General features: G+C 32.4%; 3 protein-coding genes and 2 long non-coding RNA genes across 9 annotated transcripts in view; 2 read left to right on the top strand and 3 right to left on the bottom strand.

Annotated features, from left to right (window-relative positions):
- Positions 1–25533, bottom strand: part of ssrp1b (structure specific recognition protein 1b) — a 75552-nt gene that overhangs the window by 16023 nt on the left and 33996 nt on the right. The gene's annotated exons all lie outside the window — the stretch shown is intronic.
- On the bottom strand, positions 1009–11774 carry si:dkey-9i23.4. 5 transcript variants are annotated; one of them, XM_087236287.1, is made up of 7 exons: positions 11668–11774; positions 4465–4579; positions 4269–4341; positions 3106–3248; positions 2649–2789; positions 2443–2557; positions 1009–2290 (listed from the first exon to the last, which is right to left on the bottom strand). In XM_087236287.1, exons 2-7 carry the CDS (start codon positions 4465–4467, stop codon positions 2196–2198), a joined length of 570 nt encoding a protein of 189 aa, XP_087092413.1. In that variant the 5' UTR covers positions 4468–4579; positions 11668–11774; the 3' UTR covers positions 1009–2195.
- LOC147846990 (uncharacterized) lies at positions 9446–11137 on the top strand. Its single transcript, XR_015476888.1, has 2 exons — positions 9446–9534; positions 9900–11137. It is a non-coding gene; the product is annotated as an uncharacterized LOC147846990 (long non-coding RNA).
- On the bottom strand, positions 10643–23585 carry p2rx3b (purinergic receptor P2X, ligand-gated ion channel, 3b). The gene is given in 12 exon segments (NM_198986.3): positions 10643–12250; positions 12348–12425; positions 14514–14579; positions 14663–14756; positions 16835–16971; positions 19801–19942; positions 20048–20125; positions 20205–20298; positions 20391–20460; positions 21418–21489; positions 22560–22695; positions 23272–23585. Coding segments are annotated over 12 exon segments (1239 nt in total). The 5' UTR covers positions 23415–23585; the 3' UTR covers positions 10643–12121.
- Positions 11733–17869, top strand: LOC141386191 (uncharacterized). Its single transcript, XR_015476887.1, has 3 exons — positions 11733–12275; positions 14161–15765; positions 16472–17869. It is a non-coding gene; the product is annotated as an uncharacterized LOC141386191 (long non-coding RNA).

The raw sequence follows: 25533 nt of genomic DNA, 5'->3' as shown, positions 1-25533 counted from the left end.
GCTATTTACTTAATGGGATTTTTTCTTTATCATGTTGTATTGTTTATTATAAATCAAATATTCTCTAACCTACGGTCCATGTTTTTATAGTCTCTGATTAACTGATCTCAGTGAAAGAACATTGCTTCAAAGATACAGTAAATTATAGGACTTTTTGAGTGTAGTGATAAAAAATAGACTAAATTAGATAGGTTTGTAAAATAGTCTAACTATGGCCTCCATCTAGTGGCTACTGTGAAAAAAAGCAAAAATTTCAAACTTTTTGAAAGATTAAAATGTTCAAGTATTTACATGTTTTATGACAGTATTTGAAAAACTGTTTTTTTTTTCATATTAGAAATGACAAGTACATGTGTTTTTATTTCTCTGAGGCTCTCAATGACCTGCATCAATATTTACAAGCATTTTGCAATTTGGTTTTACAAACAAAAGTATAAATGTAAAATCATGCAATTAAGTTTTCATCCAAAAACAAAATCTATTATCATGTACTCACACTTTACTTCTTGTCTGTCCTGTTGAACACAAAATGCTCAATTGAATAATGTTGGAAAAACCTTTAGCCCTTTTTTTCTTGCTATGGTTGTTTCCAAGATTCTTCAAAATATATTCTTTTGTGTTCAACAGAAATGACAAAATTCATAAAGGCTTGGAACTACTTAAGGCGGGGATGTCCAAACTTGGTCCTGGAGGGCCAGTGTCCTGCATAGTTTAGCTCCAACTTCCTTTAACGCCTGCCTGAAAGTTTATAGTATACCTAGAAAGAGCTTGATTAGCTGGTTCAGGTGTGTTTAATTGGGGATGGAAATAAAATATGCAGGACACTGTCCCTCCAGGACCGAGTTTGGACACCCCTGACTTAAGGGGTAGTAATCTCCAACAGAGTAAATCTTTATTTCTGGGTAAACTATTTTACGGTGATTTTTTAACACACGATAAATAACAAACACATAACTGCATGTGTATCTACTGAACAGTATACATTCAAAAAGGTGGCAACACTAAAGCTCCAAAAACGCCAATTTATTAAATTAAAAAGCCTTTTAATAAACCAGGCAAAAACATAGGAAGTCTACGAGACTGACTACAGTACCTGCTACAGCCAAGCAACAAATAGTTCTCTGTAGAGCAAAGGGTACTTTAGCCGAAAATACAAACAAGCAAAACAAATAAAGGTAATAACTAGATAATCTGGGTAGGGAATTTACGGCAAGGGCGAGAGCACATTAAACTCAAATATCAAGTGACGACAAAAAAGGGTAGAATAAATAAGCTAATACAGTTGAACAAGTTTAACACAAATGAACCCCAAACAGAAACACTGGGGAAAATGGCAACATCATGTGGAGAAAAAACAAACAAACAACAGCTCAGAATATGACAGAACTAGCCCTTTAATATATTATTATAATGTATGTATAATGGCTCCTGAAAAAATTTACAATCTGCTTATTTATCATGTTATCAATATATATATATATATATATATATATATATATATATATATATATATATATATATGTGTGTGTGTGTGTGTGTGTGTGTGTGTGTGTATATATATATATACACACACACACACACACACACACACACACGCACATTTGATAAATATTCATAAAAGTTCAACAAGTATTCTTGTTGCATTAAAATTCATTGGTACATGCATAACTGGATATGTTGTATATATTTATTTCATTATCAGCAAATTTAACATTAAGTTTCACAAAAATAAAAATAACTAAATATTACAGTTTTTCTACCATTTCAATATTGGTATTACATTTGGCAATTGAAGAGCGGATGAATGGATTAAAAAATAATATAACTCAACACTGTAAAAGTGTCAATTAACATTTGATATATTTTGTGATTCAAAGGTCTTTATCATTTATTTACAGTTGTAAATTTTATTATGGGACAATGTTCTGTGCTCTGTTGACTTTTGATGTTTCTTCTGAGAATTCTAGTAAAACTCTACAGTATTTAAAATGTGACGTCTAAAGTAACAAGTATGTTTGAAGCTCTTTTAGCAAAAGGAATAATATGAACATTTAATCATCAGACAGACAATAAATAAAATCATATCATTTTGATAGCAAAAAATCTCTTTATTATATATTTTTTTTAAACTTTTTTATGGATGCGAAAATGTATGAAAACGTGCAGAAAGATACACATGATGATAAAAGCGCAGATCACTCAGAGCGTATTTCCATGAACTCCTTACGCTTGAAGGCACAGATGAAGCTTTTCTTGACACTGCAAGTGGCGTCGTTCCACTTGCCAATTTCTAAAGGACAGTAAAATGTTTTTATTTTCTGAATTGTGCTTTAACTCCATTCTCACTGCCTCAGTGTCAAAATACTAAACCTTCAGCTAAACATTTATACAATATTAAAATGATAATAATCTAATGACATGTTAGTTTTTATTCCTTCTCACCTCTCCAGTTCATCTCCACACATTCCTCTGTGTAAGTGTACATATGATTGGGCTCGCCAGGAACCCACTTATTAAAATTCCAGAAGGATCCATCGAGCCAGAAGAACTGACCAGACTGAGAAAAGCCAAACAGCAAATGTGTTTAGTTACTAAGATTAAGAACATGCTATTTACACTTTTATATACACTTCTGTCTCGTTGCATACCTGAAATAATTCATAGGCCCCGAGCCAGATGCGCAGGCTTTTTGGGTTAAATTTTTTCACAATGCAGAGCAAGTTACTGTTATCCTGTGAATTATGCACTGACACCAGATGTGCCCTAGGGGCTTTGCTCCTGCAACTGAACTGGAATTAAAACATATAGAATATTTAATGACTACACTGATATAAAAAAATGATTAATTGGATTTTTACTTTTTTTTTTACAATAAGCGGTTGCCCACAATTTATATGGACTGAATTCATACAAATAAATTAAGTTGAACATTACTAAATTTAATTTGTTTACATTCAGCCCATATAAATTGTTTGCAACTCCTTACCTTAAAAAATTGTAAATCCAATTAATTATTCTTTATTTCAGTGTACAGAATATTTTTATTTATTTTATTAATAATCTGGAGACTAATAAAAGAGTGTAGTGCTCCTATACAGCATATACCTCAGCTTCAGTGAAGTTTAGGCGACTGGAGAAGTATTTGACACAGCGTTGACCCACTCTGAACCAATCAGAGAATCCAGGCACATCACATGCTTTCGGCATTGAGCACTTCTCCGTGGCATTCAAACCTCCAGCATGAAAACCTAAAGACAGAAGTAAAACCACTACTTTTACTTTGAACCTTTAGAATATACAGAATCTGGGTTGTTTTCTGTTATAAATATTTGCTGTTTTGAATATTTCTTGAACGCTGTTGAGAGAAAAATATTTCAGCACATTTAAAATGTAATTATTATAATAATTTGTTTCTTTTAAGTAATTCTTTTCGTCTCTGCTATGATGACGTGCATATTATTTTATTATTTATTACGCAAGATTCTAGTGTTCAGATTAAAGTCCAACTTTAAGACTTAACTAGGTTAATTAAGTTAATTAGTCATGTTATTGGAGCACAGTGCAATCGAGACTAAAAATGTTAAGGAGGATTTTTCCAGCTAAACTGAAAGAAATATTTCTTAAGAAGAAAAATTTTATATACTCAAAAAATGATTTCACTGCTTGTTCAACCTACTTATTTAAAATGAGTTTAAAAACACAACTTTTCTTTGGGACAACTTAATTTTTTTATGTTCAATCCACTTACATTTTACAGTTAACGTAATCAAATTGTGTTGGAACAACATGAACAAACTGCATAGAATCCTGTATTTTAGGAAATACTGTGAAACCTTTGGAAATCTAATTAAAAACTCACAGGAGGGCTAATAATTTTGGCTTTTGGGTTAACCAGCTGTCCCTTTTAGTTAGTTGGTTAGTTTGTTTTAAACAGGACAAAAAAAATGAAGCACCCGAAGGAAACCCACGCCAACATGAACATGCAAACTCCACATAGAAACACCAACTAACACAGCCGGGACTCGAACCAGTGACCTTCTTGCTGTGAGGCGACACTAACGACTGAGCTACTGTGCCCAAGGTGTAATTTCTACAGCTGAATTTATTGAGTATTAACTTTGAACTGCATAACTTCAACTCTCATCTGTGCTTTTATAATAAGCTATCTTGCACTACTTCTCCCCAGTTGAGTAAATCTGTTCTGTAGTTTCGTATTAAACAGAAAGAAATTTCATCATAAATGTAATGGATTATCAATGAAACGTTACCTCTCTCCATTTTGAAAAAGTTGCCACTTCCAAAAAGAAGAACCAGCAGAACGCCAATAGATCCTGCTTTCCACTGGAGACAAACACACACATAATATTAAACCGTTTTAACATGCTCATTATTATTATAGTTTTTGTCTTCAAGAACTCAAAATACTGCGGTGTCAATATTGGGTATTAAAAGATGTTCACTCACCATTGTTCTTGCTCTTCAGTCTTCCTACTGTGCTCACAAAAACTCTCACATCTATATCACATTGTTTTATACCATAAGATTAATGTTCACAACTCCTCCTCTGGTCTCATTTACCCTTCATCAAACAGGAAACAGGGTACAGGGTATTACTGCAAAGAGTGACTGAGCTATAAAACCAATCTTATGTTGCAGATATATTTTTAGTAATAGTCAAAAATACATTGAATGATTTAAAATTATTTTTCTATTTTTGCCAAAAATTATTAAAATATTAAGTAAAGATTATGTTTCATTCACATTCATTTTCCACATCGATTTATAACTCTAGTATAACTAGTATAACTCTATTATGCACTGCATTGTCCTTCAGGGATAAATAAAATATCTGTAAAAGCAACAGATGATGTCCTGATAAAAATGTTCTTGCCACTCTTCTCATTACACTGTAAAACGCAATAGGGTATATGCAGAAGCACTTTTAATTTTGCAGTAACCTGGGTCAAGTGTTTCCAGTGAACTGTATGCAGTGACAAAATTAAGGTCTGTTTTCTTTAAAAATCAACTATCTCAACTTCCTGATTGATATACAATATAAAGTGGGTCTCAGAATGCACAAGAAGCACTGCAATAAATTACAATTTTCCCCACCATGTCTTTAAAATATGAGCATTTATCTGACCCCAGTATTTTCAATGGCGTTTTTGTGCTCGCCTGCTGATCCTGATTTTACGTTTGAACAACTTAATAAATGCTTAAGTCTATTTAACTGATTGTATTTTAGTTACATTACAACATTGATGCTATAAAAGGAGCCGCATAAAACTGCAAAAAAGTCACATTGACCGTATACTGGAAGTGTCGGCATGGGAAGAAACAGTAGTATTACACGGCTGTCTTGAATACTAGATTCTGATTGGTCAGTCATGACATTCTAGGTAGGTTATGCTGAAATAAAAACTGCTGTATAACTCTGGTTCACTTGGGACCTTTGAATCACCTTGACTGCAAGTTAGTGTACAGTATATACTCCATCAGCTGCTTTTGTTTCTGTCAGCTTTGCATTTATTTAAAGAATTAGCACTTGTATATTCTTCAAATTTACTAGCCTTTCCTTATGTTCGTGGCTGATTTTGCCCCATTGACTTCTATTACAATGACAATTTTTGATAGCAAAGAAATAAAAAAGACATATAGTCATGTATTATTGATTGTTGGTGGTTTTCCAGTTAATGGTAGTAAAGAGTTTTTGAACATTTACAAAAGAGAAAGTTGTGGCAAAATTAAGACTCAAAACCACATCAGAGTGAATGAAAACATCCCCAAAAGCACACAAGGGTTAATAAACTATTACGGCTGAGAACAATAGTATGTTTTGTGGTAAGTAGCCATGTAATAAGCAAAATAAAGTACATCCAGGATGGTTGTTGTCGCAGAATAACGCTCTTCAGTTTTATACAATAGTGCTTTGCACTGTGCTGCCGATAAGCCTGTTGAATTGGCCTGAATCTCTTAGACAGGGCTCGAAATTGCGACCATTTTGGTCGCATATGCGCCCGAAAATTAATCTATGCGACCTCATAATATATTTGGGAGCATTAGTGCGACTGCTGATAATGGTTGTAGTGCGACCTGTTTTGATTTTTTGTAAAAACGTGCTGAATCGCTCTTCCCTGCCGCTATATTGGTTCATATTAGCTGTCAATCACTCAAGGTATTCCGCTGTCAGATGACAGGGAAGGAGCTTTTATGACCACGGGAAATACAAACGGCTGAAGAGTAAAATCTTAAAGCACACAGGTTTGCAAACCCCACCTAAAGTTGAGGTGCAGATGAGAGCGATCATGACACGTCACGTGGTGAATAATGATCCGCCAGCTGAGATCAATCGAGTACGCGCTTCTTGGAGAAGGCGCCCAAATCTCCATGCGTCGCATTCACTGCGTGTTCAGCGCAAATGTCCGCTAAAAGTCAAATCTAATACTGTACATATCATCGCCAAAGAAGCTTGCCTTTACTAAGTTTACACTGAAACTGCGTCTCATAACAAACAGCGGTATTTCGCCGGTGGTCATCGCAAGAACCCTGCTCTGCCTGCTCATAAATTGGGTCGGCTGACTCGCCAGCTTTTCCACAAACACAGAAAAATGAAGATCATCTCAGACTGAACCTTTAAATTGACACAAACTGAAACCAAAACTTTTAAAGAGTGATAGAAGTGAGACTTTACTTTATTTCCTTTTTTGAGGTGTATATATATTTTTTTATTTATTTACTGATGACTGCTTTGCAGCTTTCATCATTGAATTGAATGATTTATTATAATCTTTTGTTTGTTTAGTAGCAGAAATATTATTTATTAAATTGACATGCATATAAAAACAGCAGTGCAAAATAAATATTTCTTACTGCAATGCTTCATTTTTGTTTGATGCAAACTATACAATTATTTTTCATAAAGTAACAGACTTTTTATAGCAGATAACATACATTCATGCACATTCAAGGCAGTATCATAATGAGAAATGTAATTCATTGTTACTATTATTGTCATTTTCATCATCACTAATATTCTATAGCCTAATTATTAGACATTCATTTTGGAATTATTGCACACAAATATCAATGTCTTTGCAGCATTAGTTAGATAGTTGTTTCTGGTTTTTGTCAGTCCTATTAAATGTTGTTTTAAAATACAATAAATCCCTTAAAAAGCAATTTGCAGCGGTGCTCATTCATTTTTTCTGGTGCTCCTAAATTTATTTTGGTGCTCCTATTTGAAGTTGGGAGCACCAGTGCTACCAAGTAAAAAAGTTAATTTCGAGCCCTGTTAGATGTAGGCCTACTTTATTTCAAACAGATGTAATGATACGAGTAATGTGTTTTAACCAAATACACATTAACCTCCACCTAGGAAAGATGCAGGCTGTCAAACATACATGCAGAAATTGCTGTTACCAAATCTGCCTTGCCAATTAAAAGTTTAATGAGGGATATCAGAGAAGTACAGAAAATAGCCTCAGGCTTCTAAATCCAGCTGTTTTTTGATGTAAAAACCTTCACATCTTTAACTTTATAAGTGGATCTCAAAGAACAGTACAAGATAAACCAATAAGACTCGTTTAAACAACTTAATGAACATAAATAACAACACAGTATCTAGTTTTTATAGCTTACTATTCAATCTGCACATCAGAAATGATGAGCTTAATTCCACACATGCATAGCTATTACTCAAACATATTGAAGTTAATATTTTTTTATTTTGCATTTTAAAATGTTTTAAGCACTTTACTGTAAAAAAAGGTAGTGACAGCTTTTGTTTGGAAAAAATCAGTCCATCAATCAAGTTTAACACGTTAATAGAAAATTATGATAGTTACAAAATTAAGCTGAGAAGCTGTTAGAACTGTCTCCTAACTCCAGACAGACATTTTAAAGAAAACGCATTGTAACTGGCTGGTAAATAACAAGCTTATTAAAAAGCATATTACTGAACAACACTAAATAAAGCCTCATTGTGACTTATTTGAAGAGTAAAGGGGCTTGAATGCTTTCTGAATACATTGTACACAAGGCTCTTTCACTACCCCTTCTTTTTCTCTCACATTGTTTTTTCTCTCACATGTCTTTTACACCTCAGTTTCAGTTATTAATCACACATTAATCCAACACTCTTTTTCAAATACTTTTTCTTCACTGCAATCAACAAGATTTTTTCTACCATAGTAACATTAATATTAAGATACTTAAATGTTTATGGGTGCAATAAAGTTTAGGTTAAAACAGAAAGAAACATTTTAAGACCATGTTTAGTTCTACAGAATGAGAATAATTTAATGTGATAAATGTGACTGAAACATTGAGAAGTTTCTCAAAAATGTTAAATAAAAAATCAACAAAGAGGCCAGTCTAAACAAAACTTGGCTGATTAATTTGAGGCTTTTAATTGTAGACTTAATTTTAATAACATAATTACATACAATATAAAAAACAAAGCCCAATAGCATAGAGGTTAATTTGATTGATTAGCCAACAACATACTCAAATATCTCGTGCAGATGATTGAACACATTATACACTATTTAGCTGTCTGGATCCCCGACCAACTAGCAGATTTTGGTTGCTGTTTCCTTAACATTGTGATTAGTATCTCTTTACTGAACTTATCTTAACACTTTTTTTTTTTATAACTGTCATGATGTGCAATGTGCTGCTGATAAGGTCAACTTCTGTATGGCATGGAGTTTTGGTTTGGTAGTCACTATTACAAGTTTGAACCGGTGGAGCTAAAGTGAATCACACTGTTCATATTGAACTGAATCATCATTGCACTAACTAGAACACAACCTTAAAATACTTTAGTCAGGTCATTGGCAAAGTAATTCCTCTTGATCTCAGTTTGTGTACATATTTGTCCTCTGAACTTTGAAGTGACCAAAAATGAAAGATAGTTTGCTGGAGGATAAATATGTAATTGTGTTTTCTTGGAAAAAGATGACAGTCTTGGCTTATCTCAATGTATAAAAGTGATTACCTCTTGCCTTGCTTTAGAAATAATTAGCTATTTAAAAATACTTAGATTTTAGCTCCAACTTGCCTCAACACACCTGCACGGATGTTTACTTTGCAGGACACCGGCCCTCCAGGACTGAGTTCGGGCACCCCTGGTCTAGAATGTATTATATTATATATATATATATATATATATATATATATATATATATATATATATATATATATATATATATATATATATATATATATTTAAATAGCTATTTATTTATTTTTCTTAACTTTTTTCTTTATTTTATTCTTTTCTTATATTATATATAAAAGTATACACAACAGTTCTGTCTGGTTCTCGAATATGATTGGCTGGTAGTCGTGCGATATCCTGCAATAACAGCAGTCCTTCAGCCAGTTTTCACTTTTGTGAGTGACAGCAGATCAATAATTTCGCCACAGTTTGACAAATATTGCAGCTGTTGGACAACATTATTTACTTTTGAGGCTTTTTAGTTGAGAATGTAGTTGTTTAGATTGCAACTATGCAGTTTATTTATAAGGATAGTGCCTATTTTAAAATGCTTACAATTTCAGAGATCAGCCTGTCATACTGAGCAGAGCAAAGACAGTTGCGCTACAAGATGGTGACAGAAACCGCACAATAAGTACTTAGGGGAGAAAAACTCTGTGTTTTATTTTTTTTTATAATTCAAACTACAGCTGATTATATCATTATAAAACAGGTAAGTGACTTTCTAAGTCGACCTCTCTTTTACATGTTGTAGGCTGTATATGTTGTATACCATAGTCATTTGGTGGTGTTAGCTTTGCTTTGGCTTTTTGGGGGTTAATTATTGCGGTCTCCCAAATGCAACAGAGAAATACTAGGAAATCTGTCAATCAGCAGCATTATAACCCTAAAACGTGAGCAAAATAACTTGTTTTGTCATAATTTTAGAGACAACTCAAGAGAATCAATCAAATACTAGCTGTAAAGGCTTTTTAAGCAACGTTTTCTGCTGTTTTGACCTCAGCTGCAGATGTAGATGAATGGCGGAAGAAAGTAGTTCCTCATACAAACGTGTTTTTAAGACTGTCTGTGTTTGATTTAATTTTTTTATTGACATTATTATTCCTCGTATATATAAAACAATGTTTAAAAGTAAAAACATTTTTTTTTAAACAACTACAACATAAACAGTATTCCGTGGAACTGAATTTATTTAATGAGCTCAACTTGCTCACACAGAGTAACATTGATACCTGATATTTGATTATTTAGGTTTCTTTGTGGAAAAAAAACACTTGTTTTTAAACATGAAATTAAATATTCTCTGACCTGCAGTCCACATTTTTATTTTGTACATAGTCTCTGATTATAAACTGATCTCAGGGAAAGGACATTGCTTTAAAGATACAGTACATTATAGCACTTTTGGGTCTGATGAAATAAAAAAAAAAATAGAGACTAGTATGCACCAATTCAATTTTAGAGTAAATTTGATGGGTTTGTAAAATAGTCCAACAATAACCTCTCTTGCGCTCTCTAGTGGCGAATTTGAAAAACGTAATAAAGTCAAACTTATTAAGAGATATTAAAATAAAAAATGTTCAAATATTTTTACATGTTTTAAGACAGTATTTGAAAAACTGTTGTCTATACCATAAACCACCAAGAGAAATCCATTTATTCACATCAGAAATGACAAGTACATGTGTTTTTATTGCCCTGAGCCTCTCAATGACCTGCATCAATATTTACAAGCATATTGAAATTTAGTAGTACAAACAGAAGTATACAAGAAATCTAAAATCACGTAATTAAGATTTCATCCGCAAACAAAATCAATCATTTACTCACACTTTACTTTTTGTCTGTCCAGTTGAACACAAAAAGCTCAATTGAATAATGTTGGAAAGCTGTAGCTAGTGACTACCATAGCAGTCCCATTTACTATGGATATTAATGCTTGATTACCAGCTTGATTCTTCAAAATATTTTCTTTCGTGTTCAACAGAAAATTCATAGATTAGTAACCGCTTGAGGGGTAGTAATTTGTGAGTAAATCTTATTTGTGGGTAAACTATTTTTATTTTACAGAGTTTGATTAAAAAAAAAAACCTGTTAAACATACAACACATAAAACACGCTCAACTGCATGTGTATCTATTGAACAGTGACATAATTATTAAACTGCTGTTGTGTAAAGGCCATGCAAACACTATAAGCATACATCACATAATTTAAGTATGTACTTAATGCTATTATTTACAAAATAAAGTACTATTTTAGATATTTGATTAGTCATATAGTATATTTTGACTGAGTTTAATTTTAACAATTAGCATTTGGGACATGGTTATAATTAAAATATTTTTCATGGTTAGTTGAGGTGCGAATTATACATATACGATCGGAAGGGTCAACTTTTCGGTAATGTTAGGGAATTAAGTGAATCAAATTTATGTATTTATTTACATTATACCTAATTTATTGACAAAAACGTCTTTAGATTTGCAGTATTTAGGCGAATATTTCGAGTATTCTGCCCCACAGTAAATTAGCCCCTGATTAACTATTTTACAAGTTACTGAAGGTCAGATTATACAAACTATGCATCTAGTTTGACATTACTTTAAGGCTGTATGTAGAAACAAACTCCTATTTTTCGAGAAAACAGTCTTTTAAACACTTACGATGTCTATCGGTGGGCCACATCTGCAGTTTCAGACTGTTGAGTGAATATTTTCTCCGCAAAACTGATTTGGCGCGATTATGCATTCACAATGGTATGAACCGTTATAGGGGTGTTCAAATGTGTTTTATTTGATCTATTATTTTAATCATCAATTTTAATGATATAAAATACAGATCAGACGGAAATAATTTTCAGTATTAAAGGGCTGATCCTGCATACATCTTGTTTTGACGTCCTTCAGGGGGATCAAGCGTTAATTAGGAGGAGGATTACCCCCCTGTAATTCGCATTTCGCACCCTTCGTTTAGTCTGTTTTGTGTGTAAAGTTTAAGGATTAGTTCAAAATAATGCTAAATTATTAATGACAATGACAAAGATTATTAAGTGCGATGACTTGATGAAGAAATGATAATGTTACAAATCGACTCATTTCAATCCTGTGATTAGCATTATTAGCTGTAACGTTCGATGGAAAAGGCGCCGGAGTCGTTGGAGAACTTCTCGTCGGTTTTGATGGACTGCTGGCTGTGGTCTCTGGTCCTGTACAGTGAACCAGAGCTTTGAATATTTGAATCTGACACCTAAAAACAGAGCAAGAGAGACACGGTGAGGCAAAGTTTGTCATCATAATAACTGGATTCATATAAACGAATGTCAATAAAACGTTTTAAAGCAAACCTCTTCAAATTTCTTGGCCTTATATTGGTCTGCTCCTTTCAAGAAGTTCAGCAAAATGATATCGCAAAGCACTGTACCCTAAAATAAGAAACAAACATGGAGGAAAAAATGTGTTCACTCTGGGTCCACATGCTTGATATTTAATTTGGCAATATTTCTAAGACTGTACATTAATAATGTTCTGTGGCGAATTCATTTCAGCATTAAACTACTATATTTGGTCATAGTTTACAATAAGGTTTAATTAGTTGATGTAACCTTAATGTAACTAATAGTGACTTGTACAGCACTCAATAATCATAGTTCAACATTTACTAATGCAGTAATAAAAAACAAATTCTTGCATCCTAACATTAGTTAATGCACTGACTCTGAGAGTAGGGCTGCAAAATTTATCGTTTTAATATCGATATCGCAATTTGCGCATTCAAAATAGTCACATTAATGAGTCTGAATTATAGTTGAGCAAGAACTACAGAATTGTATTTAATAACTGTATTTATACAGAATTTATATGATTTATGCAAATAAATATTACTTAGATTTTGTTGTCCTGTTTATAGGCCAAATATTTACATTTCAAAGCGAAAACAAAATTATTTCAGTTACCCCACTGGCAGATAATTTAGCTTGTTTTAAGGAAAGACTCTTAGTTTTGACTTATTTCTTCTGATTGTGAAAACAAAACATTTTTTACTTTTGAGACCAATTCTTTTATTTCTAATCAAAATATAATCAAAATTGTGTTTATTCATACTTTCCCCCCATGTCCTGTGCTCAATAATTAAATATGAAATGAAGACAAAACTGATGTCCTGAAAACTATATTCCAATAAAAAGCTTAATATGTTCTAGAAAATATGTGTGCAGAAAAAATGTGTGTTTCTCTTAAATTCCATAAAGTGTCTCTATTATTTAAGTTCATTATGTCTACGCTGATCGATTGTTCCTGATAATCTGGGGCCAGACAGGCGGTTTGCTCAATTCCCACTCACTGTAGGTCATATTTCACAGGCTTTAGCTTTATCTAACATAAATGAAGCAACTAAAGGAGTGGAAAAATTTAATTCAAAGTTATAAAGCCTTTAATAAAGTCAAATGACCACGTGAGTGCCTTCAAGGACTATTTTGTTTCATTTAACTAACATATCATGCTTATTTGTTTTACTCTGTATGTTTTGTGCTTTAGTAATTGCCTGGACAGACACTGAGTGAAAGTGTCTGTCACACACACACATATATAACGCGCAATATAAGCTGTTTAACAATTTTGTAATCAATTTAAACAAGTATGTGATTTGTTACTTTGCACATCACATTGTATAATATATACAATGATACAATATTAAACCCAAATGCTTTATATTTCAGAAATAAATATGATTTACACCAAAATATCTGCCTGCTTTATTAAATCCATAAGACCAAAAACACCTAATGAAGTAGGAATAACAAAACGTAAAAATATTTGTTATTTGAAGCAGTCTATACTATAGCAAACCTAAAATGATGACGCTTCTGTGGTTGAAAATGCAGGTAGTATTTTTACTTCTGTCAGAAATATTTAGTTAAGATGGCAATATGTTGCTAACCATGGGTGCACAAACACATTATTAATTTAAGGTATATACACCCATATCTAATTGTAACTCATAAAATGTTGTGGTAAGTGGCCATCGAAAAGACCTGATATTTGCAATATTCATGATATGATTTATTTAATTATTTTTTATTTAATTTGTTTTATTATTTTAATTAATTCACTAGTATAACTATTGAGTATAATCTATTTAGCTTTTTTTTATTATTTCAGAATGCAAGAAAGTGCCACTGATGGACATCAAACTCCAGGTGAGTTCTTGCACGTCAGTGTTTGACGCATCTTTATTGTTATTAAGTATGACATTCTGGCAACTGAGATCTTACAGTGTGACATGGGAGTCATTTTCACGCAGTTTGACATGCTAAAATTGTTAAAAATTACACAGTGAGAGCCTGGTTTTAGGCAAAATACACCCCTCTAACCATTAGTTTGCTGCCAGTGAAAGATGAGATGAACCTCCAACTTAAAATTTAGTTTAATTTGGAAACGTATCATCATGCTGAAATGAAAGTCTGGGTTTGTGGGCTTCACAATGTACAAGCACAGAATATAAAAACACTTACCACACCAACAGAGGTGAAAGCAGCCACCATGTTGATTAGAGTTGGGATCATGTCAAATTTTCCTGCCTTCAACGAGAAAATGTTTAAGCAACTACCAAAAAAATGTAGCACAAGTACAAGCTTCTTTTAAACTACACAAAAACACTCACATCTCCATTGACCAGCACATCAAATCTGATGGCGTAGGCTTTCAGCAGAGTGCGATACTCAGTTCCGTTCTCCATTTTAAAATACTTAGCGTACCTGATATTAAAGATTTAGACACAATAGCAGATATGGTTTCAATTCAGATTATCCAACCTAAACTTTTAATTAAATTAGTGTCTTTTTAAATGCCTTTTAATATTTTATACTACAGTGTGTGTCCATTATAAAACTTTGTACAGTTTTACACTCTAGAAATTAGCTTGGACTGTGTATGTGGACTCAGATTGTATATTAAAGAGGTCTAAAGAGAAAAATAGCACCAAAATGAACAAAAATGCCCCTCAAATTCAAGAAGAGGAAGAAAAATGCTTATGAACAATTAAAATAACAGTTATGGCTGCCATTTTTATGAATGAAGGAACAAACAAATGAACAAACAAACAAGCAGATGAACGAACAAACAATTTAATGAGCAAATGAAGGACTGAATAAATGAACTAATGAACAAATGAATGAATGAATGGATGAACAATTTAACTAATGAATTAACAAATGAACAGGCAAACGAATAAACAAACAAATTAACACACAAACAAATGAACGAATAAATGAGTGAATTAATGGACGAAAGATTAGGTAAGTGAACAAAGAAACAAATGAATTAATGAACTAATGAATGAATGGATAAATCAACTAATAAATGGATGAACAAATGAATGAATAAATGGACGAACAAATGAATGAATGAATGAATGGACAAATCAGCTAATGAATGAATGAATGGATGAACAAATGAATAAATGATTGAACAAATCAACTAATGAATGAATGGATAAACAAATGAACTAATGAATTAACAAATGGTGAAAATGAATGAATTGATAAACAAATGAATGAATGGAGAAATCAAGTAATAAATGGATGAACAAATGCAAGAATGAAAGGACAAACAAATGAACTAATGAATTAATAAACAAATTAATGAATGGACAAATCAACTAATGAATGAATGAATGGATGAACAAATGAATAAATGAATGAACGAATGAATGAATAGATGAGCAAATGAACTAATGAATTAACAAATGGTGAAAATGAATATACAGTACTAATGAATTATGAACAAATTAATTAACGATTTATTAACGAATTAATTAAACATTTACTAATGCAGTAATAAAAAACAAATTCTTGCATCCTAACATTAGTTAATGCTCTGACTCTGAGAGTAGGGCTGCAAAATTTATCGTTTTAATATCGATATCGCAATTTGCGCATTCACAATAGTCACATTAATGAGTCTGAATTATAGTTGAGCAAGAACTACAGAATTGTATTTAATAACTGTATTTATACAGAATTTATATGATTTATGCAAATAAATATTACTTAGATTTTGTTGTCCTGATTATAGGCCAAATATTTACATTTCAAAGCGAAAACAAAATTATTTCAGTTACCCCACTGGCAGATAATTTAGCTTGTTTTAAGGAAAGACTCTTAGTTTTGACTAATTTCTTCTGATTGTTAAAAAAACAAAGCAACATTTTTTACTTTTGAGACCAATTCTTTTATTTCTAATCAAAATATAATCAAAATTGTATTTATTCATACTCCTCCCCCCCCCCCCCCCCGCCCATGTCCTGTGCTCAATAATTAAATATGAAATGAAGACAAAACTGATGTCCTGAAAACTATGTCAACTAATGAATGAATGAATGGATGAACAAATGAATAAATGAATGAACGAATGAATGAATAGATGAGCAAATGAACTAATGAATTAACAAATGGTGAAAATGAATATACAGTACTAATGAATTATGAACAAATTAATTAACGAACGGACAAATTAATTAACAAATGGATGAATGAACAAATTATTGGATGAATGGACAAACAAATGGACTAATAAATGAATGAATGGACAAATCAACTAATAAATGGATGTACAAGTTCACTAATGAATTAACAAATGAAGGAAACAAATGAACTAACAAATTAATAAACGAATGAATTAATGAATAGACAACTGAACAAACAGACAAATGAATGAATGAACAAATGAATGAATAAATGTACATTTCTAAGCCTGATGTAGACAGCATCATTAGTAACCTGCTAAAAGCTACATTTTAGGGTAAATTTAAAATATAAAGAGAAGATTCCAGAACCTGAAGTTGTATCCTGGAGAAACGGTGGTCTTCTCTGACATGGCGTCAAGACGGGTGAAGGAATAGGCAGGCTTACACTCATCATCTGCCTTGTCTAAATCACACACCCAGGCTATTTTTATTCCTATCACTCCCCCCTGAGAGAAAGACAGAGATAACACACAAATCCAATTTGACTTTGCACTTAAGGAGAAATATAGATGATGCCTATTTTATAGATACTTTTTTTTTACTCTATATAAGTGTTTGATATATATGAAGCCTCTATGTATAATGTTTTATAAGGGTATAGTTAAAGTGATAGCTTACCCAAAAAAAGACAATTCTGTCATCATTTACCCATTCTCCTAGTTTGTTTGAGTTTCTTTCTTCTGCTGAACACAAAGCAAGGTATTCTGAAGAATGTTGGAGAGCAGCAGCCATTGACTTCCATAGCATTTTTGTTCTTATTGTTTTCTGACATTCTTCAGAATACCTTGCTTTGTCTTCAACAGAAGAAAGAAATGTATAAAAGTTTATAAGCACTTGAGTGTGAGTAAATGATAAGGACCATTTTATTTCTGAGTAAACTACCCCTTTAATGCATTATAATGCATGCATAATGGTTTCTGAACAAGTTTATAATGTGTTTATTTATTGTATTAAAAACATCATTTGACAAATAATCATAACAGTCAAACAAATATACTTGATGCATTATAGTTCATTAGTGCATGCATAACTATTTATTTCATTTTCAGCATAATAAAGTGAGCAATGAGTTGCGCAAAAATACAAATAATTAAATATTACACGTTTTTCTACAATTTAATATTGGTATTACATTTAGCAATCAATTCTAAAGTAGATAGATAAAATTATGCTTAGTTTAATTACTACTGCTGCTAAGCTTATGCGTGAAATTCTACAATTTAAAGTTGTTTATAATAACAGAATCACTTTTATTGCCAAGTGTGCTTCAAACACACAAGGAATTTGTTTTGGCTACAGAAGCTTCAAGTGTACATAAAGTGACAAGTGACAACACAAAATAAATATGAAAAAAAGACCATAAACATTAAACAGAAATGCAGTTAGTCAAGAAATCTGGATGTTGAATTGTACAGCTTTGTTATAAATATACAGGTTATACGATGCTGTGTACAAATGTGAATTGCATTGTACACTGTAAAAAATAAATCCGTAAAATTTACGGTAAAAAAAACGGCAGCTGTAGTTGCCAGTACTTTACCGTTAAAAACACGGTACAAACCGTAAAAGTAATTTCTCCTTTTTACGTTAAACTACTGTATTTTATTCATTTATTGAGGTAATATGTCTGTATGATCATCATCTACACATCTTTTGTTACACAGTTAGACACGTTAGCACACCCACATGCAGGTGGTGATGTGGAAGTTACATAATGAGCCAAAGCTCATCACAATCAACTTTTCCCACAAGCAGAAAAGAGTATCATCATATAGAAGGTGCTCAGTGTCATTCACACAGCTACTAAACACCAGTGTGGTAACACGCATAAAATTAAAGTCATGAAATAAATTTTTTTTATCAACAATAGATGTAACAAATCTCTAATGTACATAACTGATAGGGAAACAACTAAAAAGATCCATAATAATGTCAACAAAATGCATAAAAAGTTATGTGCCATGCAGGGAATTCTGGGAAAGTAAATTTACGGTTATTCGCCGTATATATTAAGGAAACATACCGTTAACCAGGTTACGGATTTGTACTGTAGCATTTTTACAGTTTTTAACCGTTGAAATCACGGCCATTTTTTACAGGATATAAGGTGCTGTGTACAAAGGTGCTCTGGTGTGCCTTTGTACACAGTGGTGCTGAGATCTTATGATCTCAATTTACTCACCGTACCCAGATTATGCCTTAAAAAGGTGATCAAGCATTTGCAGTTGCTGGTCCTTAACTCTGGAACACTCTACCAATTCACATGAGACTTTCCCCCTCCATGTCTGTGTTTAAATCAGTTTTAAAAACCTATCTATTTTCTCTTGCTTATAATACTCCTTGATCACTGTTTTATTGCTTTTATTTGTTAAATGATTCTTTTATATGCAACTTTCTTTGTCTTTACTCCTATCTACAGCGCTTTGGTCAACTTTGGTTGTTTTTATATGTGCATTGTAATTAAATATTGTTTTGTGTATTGTATAAACATTTAAGAAAATATGCCTATGTACGCTATGAAAATCCTAATAAAGCAATATAAATACGTTTCATTGAAGATTTTACCAACAAGTTTTATTTTTTATAGAGCAGCCATTTCATTGGGTTTTAAAAATTATTTCCAGTAATAGAAAAAAAATACACTACACTGTAAAAAATATCTGTTAATTAACAGTTTCTGTATTTTCTGATTCACAAGTGTTTTCTGTTTATTTACGATAGTGAATTGCATTATGGGATGTTGATCTCCGCTCTGTTGACTTTTGATGTTGAAAATTCAACTCTACAGTTTAACGAAGTTACTTTTATTGATATTTTAGTAGTTTGATAAAAAATATAATGTATAAGAAATAATATAGAAATAGAGAATAGAGAAATAAGTCTGTAATATAACAGAAAATGTTCTGGCAGTTAATTACAAGGCTTTTGTGCTGTAATATACAACACCAACCAAGACAATATAGCACTTTAAACTATTAAAAATGTTAATAAAAGTCACCTTTTTAAACTTTTTAAGGTTAAAAGTTGTTCAAAGATGTTATAATGCAACTCAAAAAATAAATAAATAAGGGAAAAATAAAAACATGAATGAAAAACTATGATATATAAAAATGTATTTTTATAAATATGATTGATAAAAAATGATACTTAAAAGCAATTTCACACGCAGGTGAATACTATTCATTATGCTTCCAGCATGCACCTTTCATACATATGTGAAGATATAAATAATCAAAGGAAGAAAGCCATGGAGAAAACTGTAAAAATAAACTCACTTTTGTAGCAAGAGTGGTAAAGTTTTGCTGGGCGAATCGGATCACATCCCCCACTTTGAATATCGGGCAATACATGTTCCTCTCAAAGTCAAAATTACATCCCTTTATGTATGAACTGTTGATGTTGGCCAAAAAGTTTCCCCTGAAAGGAAAAAAAGTAAACCCATCAATGACAAACAGATGTTAATCTGAAATAATAATGAAACAAACACTTATAAAGGATTTATGAATGATAATTTGGCATTACTTGGTGAAGTTAAAACGTGGGAAGCGAATGCTGTTCTTGATAAATATGGTGAAGTTCTCCACCTCCATCATGGGGTTTCTGAGCAAGGAAGAAGAAACGATCCTTTCAGACATGCATTCACACATCGTTTCATTTGTTCATTTGTATGCAGACTTACGGCTGGACTTCGTCAATCTCTGCAGGGCACCATCCTTTGATCTCACAAGTTTTGTGAGTTGTATTAAAGTGCACACACCGCCCCGTCAGCAACCCTTAAAACAGAAACAAAACATATATAGACCTTACTTATAAATTCGTTTATATTATATCTTCATTCGATCCACAATTATACGCTCAAACTTACCATTACTAGATGGTTTTGTCATCAGCTGCTTACATCTAATGTCATTCTCACATTTGAATTTCAACTCACTCTATAAAGCAACACACACACGGAAACACACATCAGTTTAACACTGCAGTGGCATATAGTTGAAGCCAGAATTACTAACCTGAATTATTAGCCCCACTGCTTATTTTTCCCCCCAATTTCTGTTTTACGGAGAGAAGATTTTTTTAACACATTTCTAATCATAATAGTTTTAATAACTCAATTCTAATAACTGATTTATTTTATCTTTGTCATGATGACAGTAAAATATATTTTACTAGATAATTTTCAAGACACTTCTATACAGCTTAAAGCGACATTTAAATGCTTATCTAGGTTTATTAGGTTTACTTGGCAGGTTAGGGTAATTAGGCTAGTCATTGTATAACAATGGTTTGTTCTGTAGACTATCGAAAAAAAATAACTCAAAGAGGCTTATAATTTTGTCCATAAAATGGTGTTTAAAAAATTAAAAACTGCTTTTATCCTAGCCAAAATAAAACAAATAAGACTTTCTCCAGAAGAAAAAATATTATCAGACATACTTAGAACATTTTCTTGCTCTGTTAAACTTAATTTGGGAATTTTTTTTAAAAAGAAGAAAAAGTTTAAAAGGGGGGCTAATAATTCTGACTTCAACTGTAGGTGTCTTTACACAGAGGCTGCTCAGAGGTGGCATGCATGCATTTACAAAGCTTAATATTGTGATAGGCTGAGGTACAAATGTAGAATGGCAAATTAAGTCATATTAGAACAAAACTGCTAAATAAAGTGAAAATAAAAATAAATAAATTTACAAAGGGTAAAAATAACTAAAATAACCACCCAAAAAACTAAAGCCGGCTTTGCTTTTATAGACTAACCATCCAGTTCATTAAAAGTAGTCCTACCTCTAACAGGATCATGTGCTTTTTCAAATACCAGGCTATAAATCACAGGTACCTTTTGGGGAATTTGACAACGTAATCTAGATTATATGTGATCAATTACTCTCACTCACCTCTGGACAGTTTCCCTGAACTTGGTTTTCTGTGGTGATGAGTTTAGTGATGACGCAGAACACCGACGCCCCCTGGCGGTTACATACATTTAACATATACATATTTAATTGCGTAGAAAAAGACAAAATTACCATTACGAATGATTAACCAAATGAATTAATGGATTAGCAAATAAATAATCCCCAAAGAAAGATTTTATTAGATTTAAATAACTTTTAGCAACAATTCTAACTCAAAATATAGCACACTCTAACAGCATGTTGTGTATATAACATACAGACCTAGGACATACATTCAGAAATTGTTTGTAAACGTATTCTGCTAAATACTAAAATATTTACATGAGTAGGTGTGACATTCATATGTAAAAAAAATCCCCAAAGGAAGATTTTATTAGATTTAACTAACTTTTGGTGCCAATTTTGCCTCAAAATATAGGACACTCTACTATAGCATGTTGCGTATATAACTTAAGGGCCTAGTATACAAATTCAGAAATTATTTGGAAACATGTATTCTGCTAAATACTGTAGATATTAACTTGAGTATGTGTGACAGAGTAACAACCATATCTAAAAAAATAATAAACAAAGAAAGATTTTATTAAATATATTTATCATTTGGCAACAATTTTGCCTCAAAATATAGCACACTCTTACTACAGCAATGCTGCGTACACATATATAGGCCTACGCACTTTAAGACATTGTTTGGAAACATTTATTCTGCTAAATACTGTAGATATTTACTTGAGTGGGTGTGACAGAATAATAACCATAAAAAAATTATAAGATTTTATTAGATTTATTATTTTTTTTGCAACAATTTTGCCTCAAAATAAAGCACCTTACCCACAGCAATGTTGCGTGCACATATATACACACTTTAAGAAATTGTTTGGAAACATGTATTCTGCTAAAAACTGTACATTTACTTGAGTACATGTGACAGAATAATAACCATATGTAAAAAATAATCCCCAAAGAAAGATTTTATTAGATTTTTTTATCTTTTGCCAACAATTTCTGCCTCAAATTATAGCACACTCCAACTACAGCAATATTGCGTACACATACTATATAGGCCCATGCACTTTAAGAAATTGTTTGGAAACGTTTTCTGCTTAAAACTGTATATTTACTTGAGTAGGTGTGACATAATCTGCCACATCCATGATGCGGTTGTTGTATTCTCCAAAGCCTTTGACTTTAGTCATGACTGAAGACTCGATGGCCGTGTCTCTCACTTGATATGCTTTCTCATACAAAAACACCCAGCTGAGAGAGGAGGGGTAAAGGGTGGACATAGAGAGCGAAAGAGACAGAAGGACAAAAATACAATAAACTATTTTAATAGAAATACAAAGCAATTAAACACATTAAGTTTTTTAATTTCTTTAATTTACATTGCTCATAAATAAAACAAATGTATGAAAGTAGGCTATACGGTTTTCATAAATTTTTTACTAAAACAAAGATGATTTTTACTCTCATCAAACTATTTTAAAACATTTTTTTAATCCATTAATTATGTCATCAGAGAAAGACACACAGTACTGTCCAACAACGAATTTTAATGCAATGCAATGCAATTTAATGCATTTTTTCTTAGATATAAATAAACTTTGACACTTAAAAAAATAAAAATGTTTTTTTTAAAAAGAACCATTTTTGTTGTTGTTTTTACCTATTTTAATAATCTAAAAACTGTTCGCTTGTGAAATATAAACATCCTATGGTTATTAAACGTTTTTTAATGGAACCACTGATTCCAATCAAAACACTTTTATTTTTAAAAGTGCATTTTAAATCTGTAAAATTCCACTGTAAAAAACAAAACAAAAACGGTCTCACCCGATGAAGTATGTGATGATGAGGAGTTGCACGACCCGGTTGATGATGCCGATGGTCCAGCTCTTTACCACCACAGACTTGGTAGTCTCATATGTAAAGAAATCTGTTATACAGGTCCACATTTTTCCAGAGCACTGCTGCATTCACAAAAATGACACTCCAAGTGTATCAATATATTTGTGTGATTTTGCAATTAAGAATATAATCAATGCTGGTGGCGAATCCGTCTAGTTGCTTTATCCTGCTTTTTGTAGATAAAAGTCCAAAACCTCTTCAATAATCCTCCGTGTTTGTTTGCCTATTAAAATGTCACTAAATCTCAAGACCTGATGTTTCATGAAAGACCTCTCTCTCTCTGTCTCTCTCTCTCTCTCTCTTTCTCTCTCTCTTCTAGTCCCTCCCTCATATCCTCCCTGTTCTCTGTTAATCTATTTTTCCTCACATATAAAATTTACATTTTTCACTCTTAGAAGATGCTTTCTTACCAAGCAACTTATAAAAGTGGCCAAAAATCAAATTAGTGACAAAAAGTTAACTTTTAGTCCCTTTAGTTACATCTCTAATGTACATAAGCATATCACTAACTACACAACAGAATCAGATGGAGGTTGTGTGTTAGCAATGCAGGAAAATGCTAAATGCTAAGTGTGTAAGAAGTCTGGAGAAGGTGAAGCTTGCTGACCGACGCAATCTTTATGATCTCAATGACAGCACAAAGTAGAAAAATCAGTTTAATGGAATCTCCATTAGTGTGGCATTAAACAGTTTAGCTAGATTACACTCATGCAGTCGTTTCCCTTGAGGTCATGGACCGTATATAGCCATTTGCAATATCAGTTAGTTATCTAAACATTCATCTTCTGGTGATGGTTTTTGTATGCTTTAAGGGCACAGGATATAAAATTAGGATCCCTAATGCTGTATGCACAAAACAATAATGATACGCTTTAAAAATTCTTTGTTGTTTTAACACAAATGTGAGACTAATGTTGACAAATCCAACTGTTGAGGAACATTTTAAATTATTCAAAGACATTCTTATCTTAACCAATGGTGGCTGGAATTGTCCATTTTGGCCCAAATTTAGGTTGTGACAACCCAGCATTTTAAGAGTGTATTATCCTTAACAATACTTTATTATTGGTTGTAATAATTTAAAATAAAAATAAGCTGTATTCATGAAAAAAGTACATATTGTTAGCAATATTAACATTTTCTGTTTTATTTTTAAAAGGGTCAGATTTTCAAAATATTTGTTTCAAAGAATGTATGCTAACCAACGCTGGATTTTTCAGCAAAAAATAATAATATGGCAATTATTTACTATTACTAATATTTAAAAGAACTGTTATAAACAAACAATATACACTCACCGGCCACTTTATTAGGTACACCTTAGTAGTAGCGGGTTGGACCCCATTTGGCCTTCAGTACTGCCTTAATCCTTCATGGCATACATTCAGCAGGTTACTGGAAATATAGTGTATAGTGTACAAATAATAAAAATGTCCTTTCTTTGATTAATCTATGAAACTGCACTTTTATATCAGACTTCCCTGGTTGGGAAATCGTTTCAATAAGGTGTTGACTTTCTCAGGGAAAAGTAGTGATTTTGGTCCAGCATTACACATTTGCTGTAGATTTGTCGGCTGCTCATCCATGATGCGAATCTCCCATTCCACCACATCCCAAAAGTGCTCTATTGGATTGAGTTCTGGTCACTGTGGAGGCCATTTGAGTACAGTGAACTCATTGTCATGTTCAAGAAACCAGTCTGAGATGATTCGCGCTTTATAATATAGCGCGTTATCCTGCTGGAAGTAGCCATCAGAAGATGGGTACACTGTGGTTATAAAAGGATGGACATGGTCAGCAACAATACTTAGGCAGGCTGTGGCATTGGCAGGATACTCAGTTGGTACTAATGGGGCCAAAGTGTGCCAAGAAATTATCCCCCACACCATTAAACCACCAGCAGGAGCCTGAACAGTTACAAGGCAGGATGGATCAATGTTATGTTGTTGATGTTAAAAATTTTGACTCTACCATTCGAATGTCACAGCAGAAATCAAGACTCATCAGACCAGGCAACGTTATTTCAATCTTCTATTGTCCAATTTTGGTGAGCCAAAATTGGGGTTACATTCAGTATAGGGGGGTGCGAGAGATCTGCAAAGTGGATGGCAACATCAACAGCCTGAGTTATCAAGACATGTGTGCTGCACATTACATTTCAAACCACTGGAGAGGGCAAATTCTTCA

Source organism: Danio rerio, chromosome 1 (assembly GCF_052040795.2).
Source record: "Danio rerio strain M-AB ecotype USA chromosome 1, GRCz13ab, whole genome shotgun sequence".
NCBI classification, from domain to species: Eukaryota; Metazoa; Chordata; class Actinopteri; order Cypriniformes; family Danionidae; genus Danio; species Danio rerio.
The sequence above is the reverse complement of the archived record's forward strand: the minus strand, read 5'-3'. Positions and strand labels throughout refer to the sequence as shown.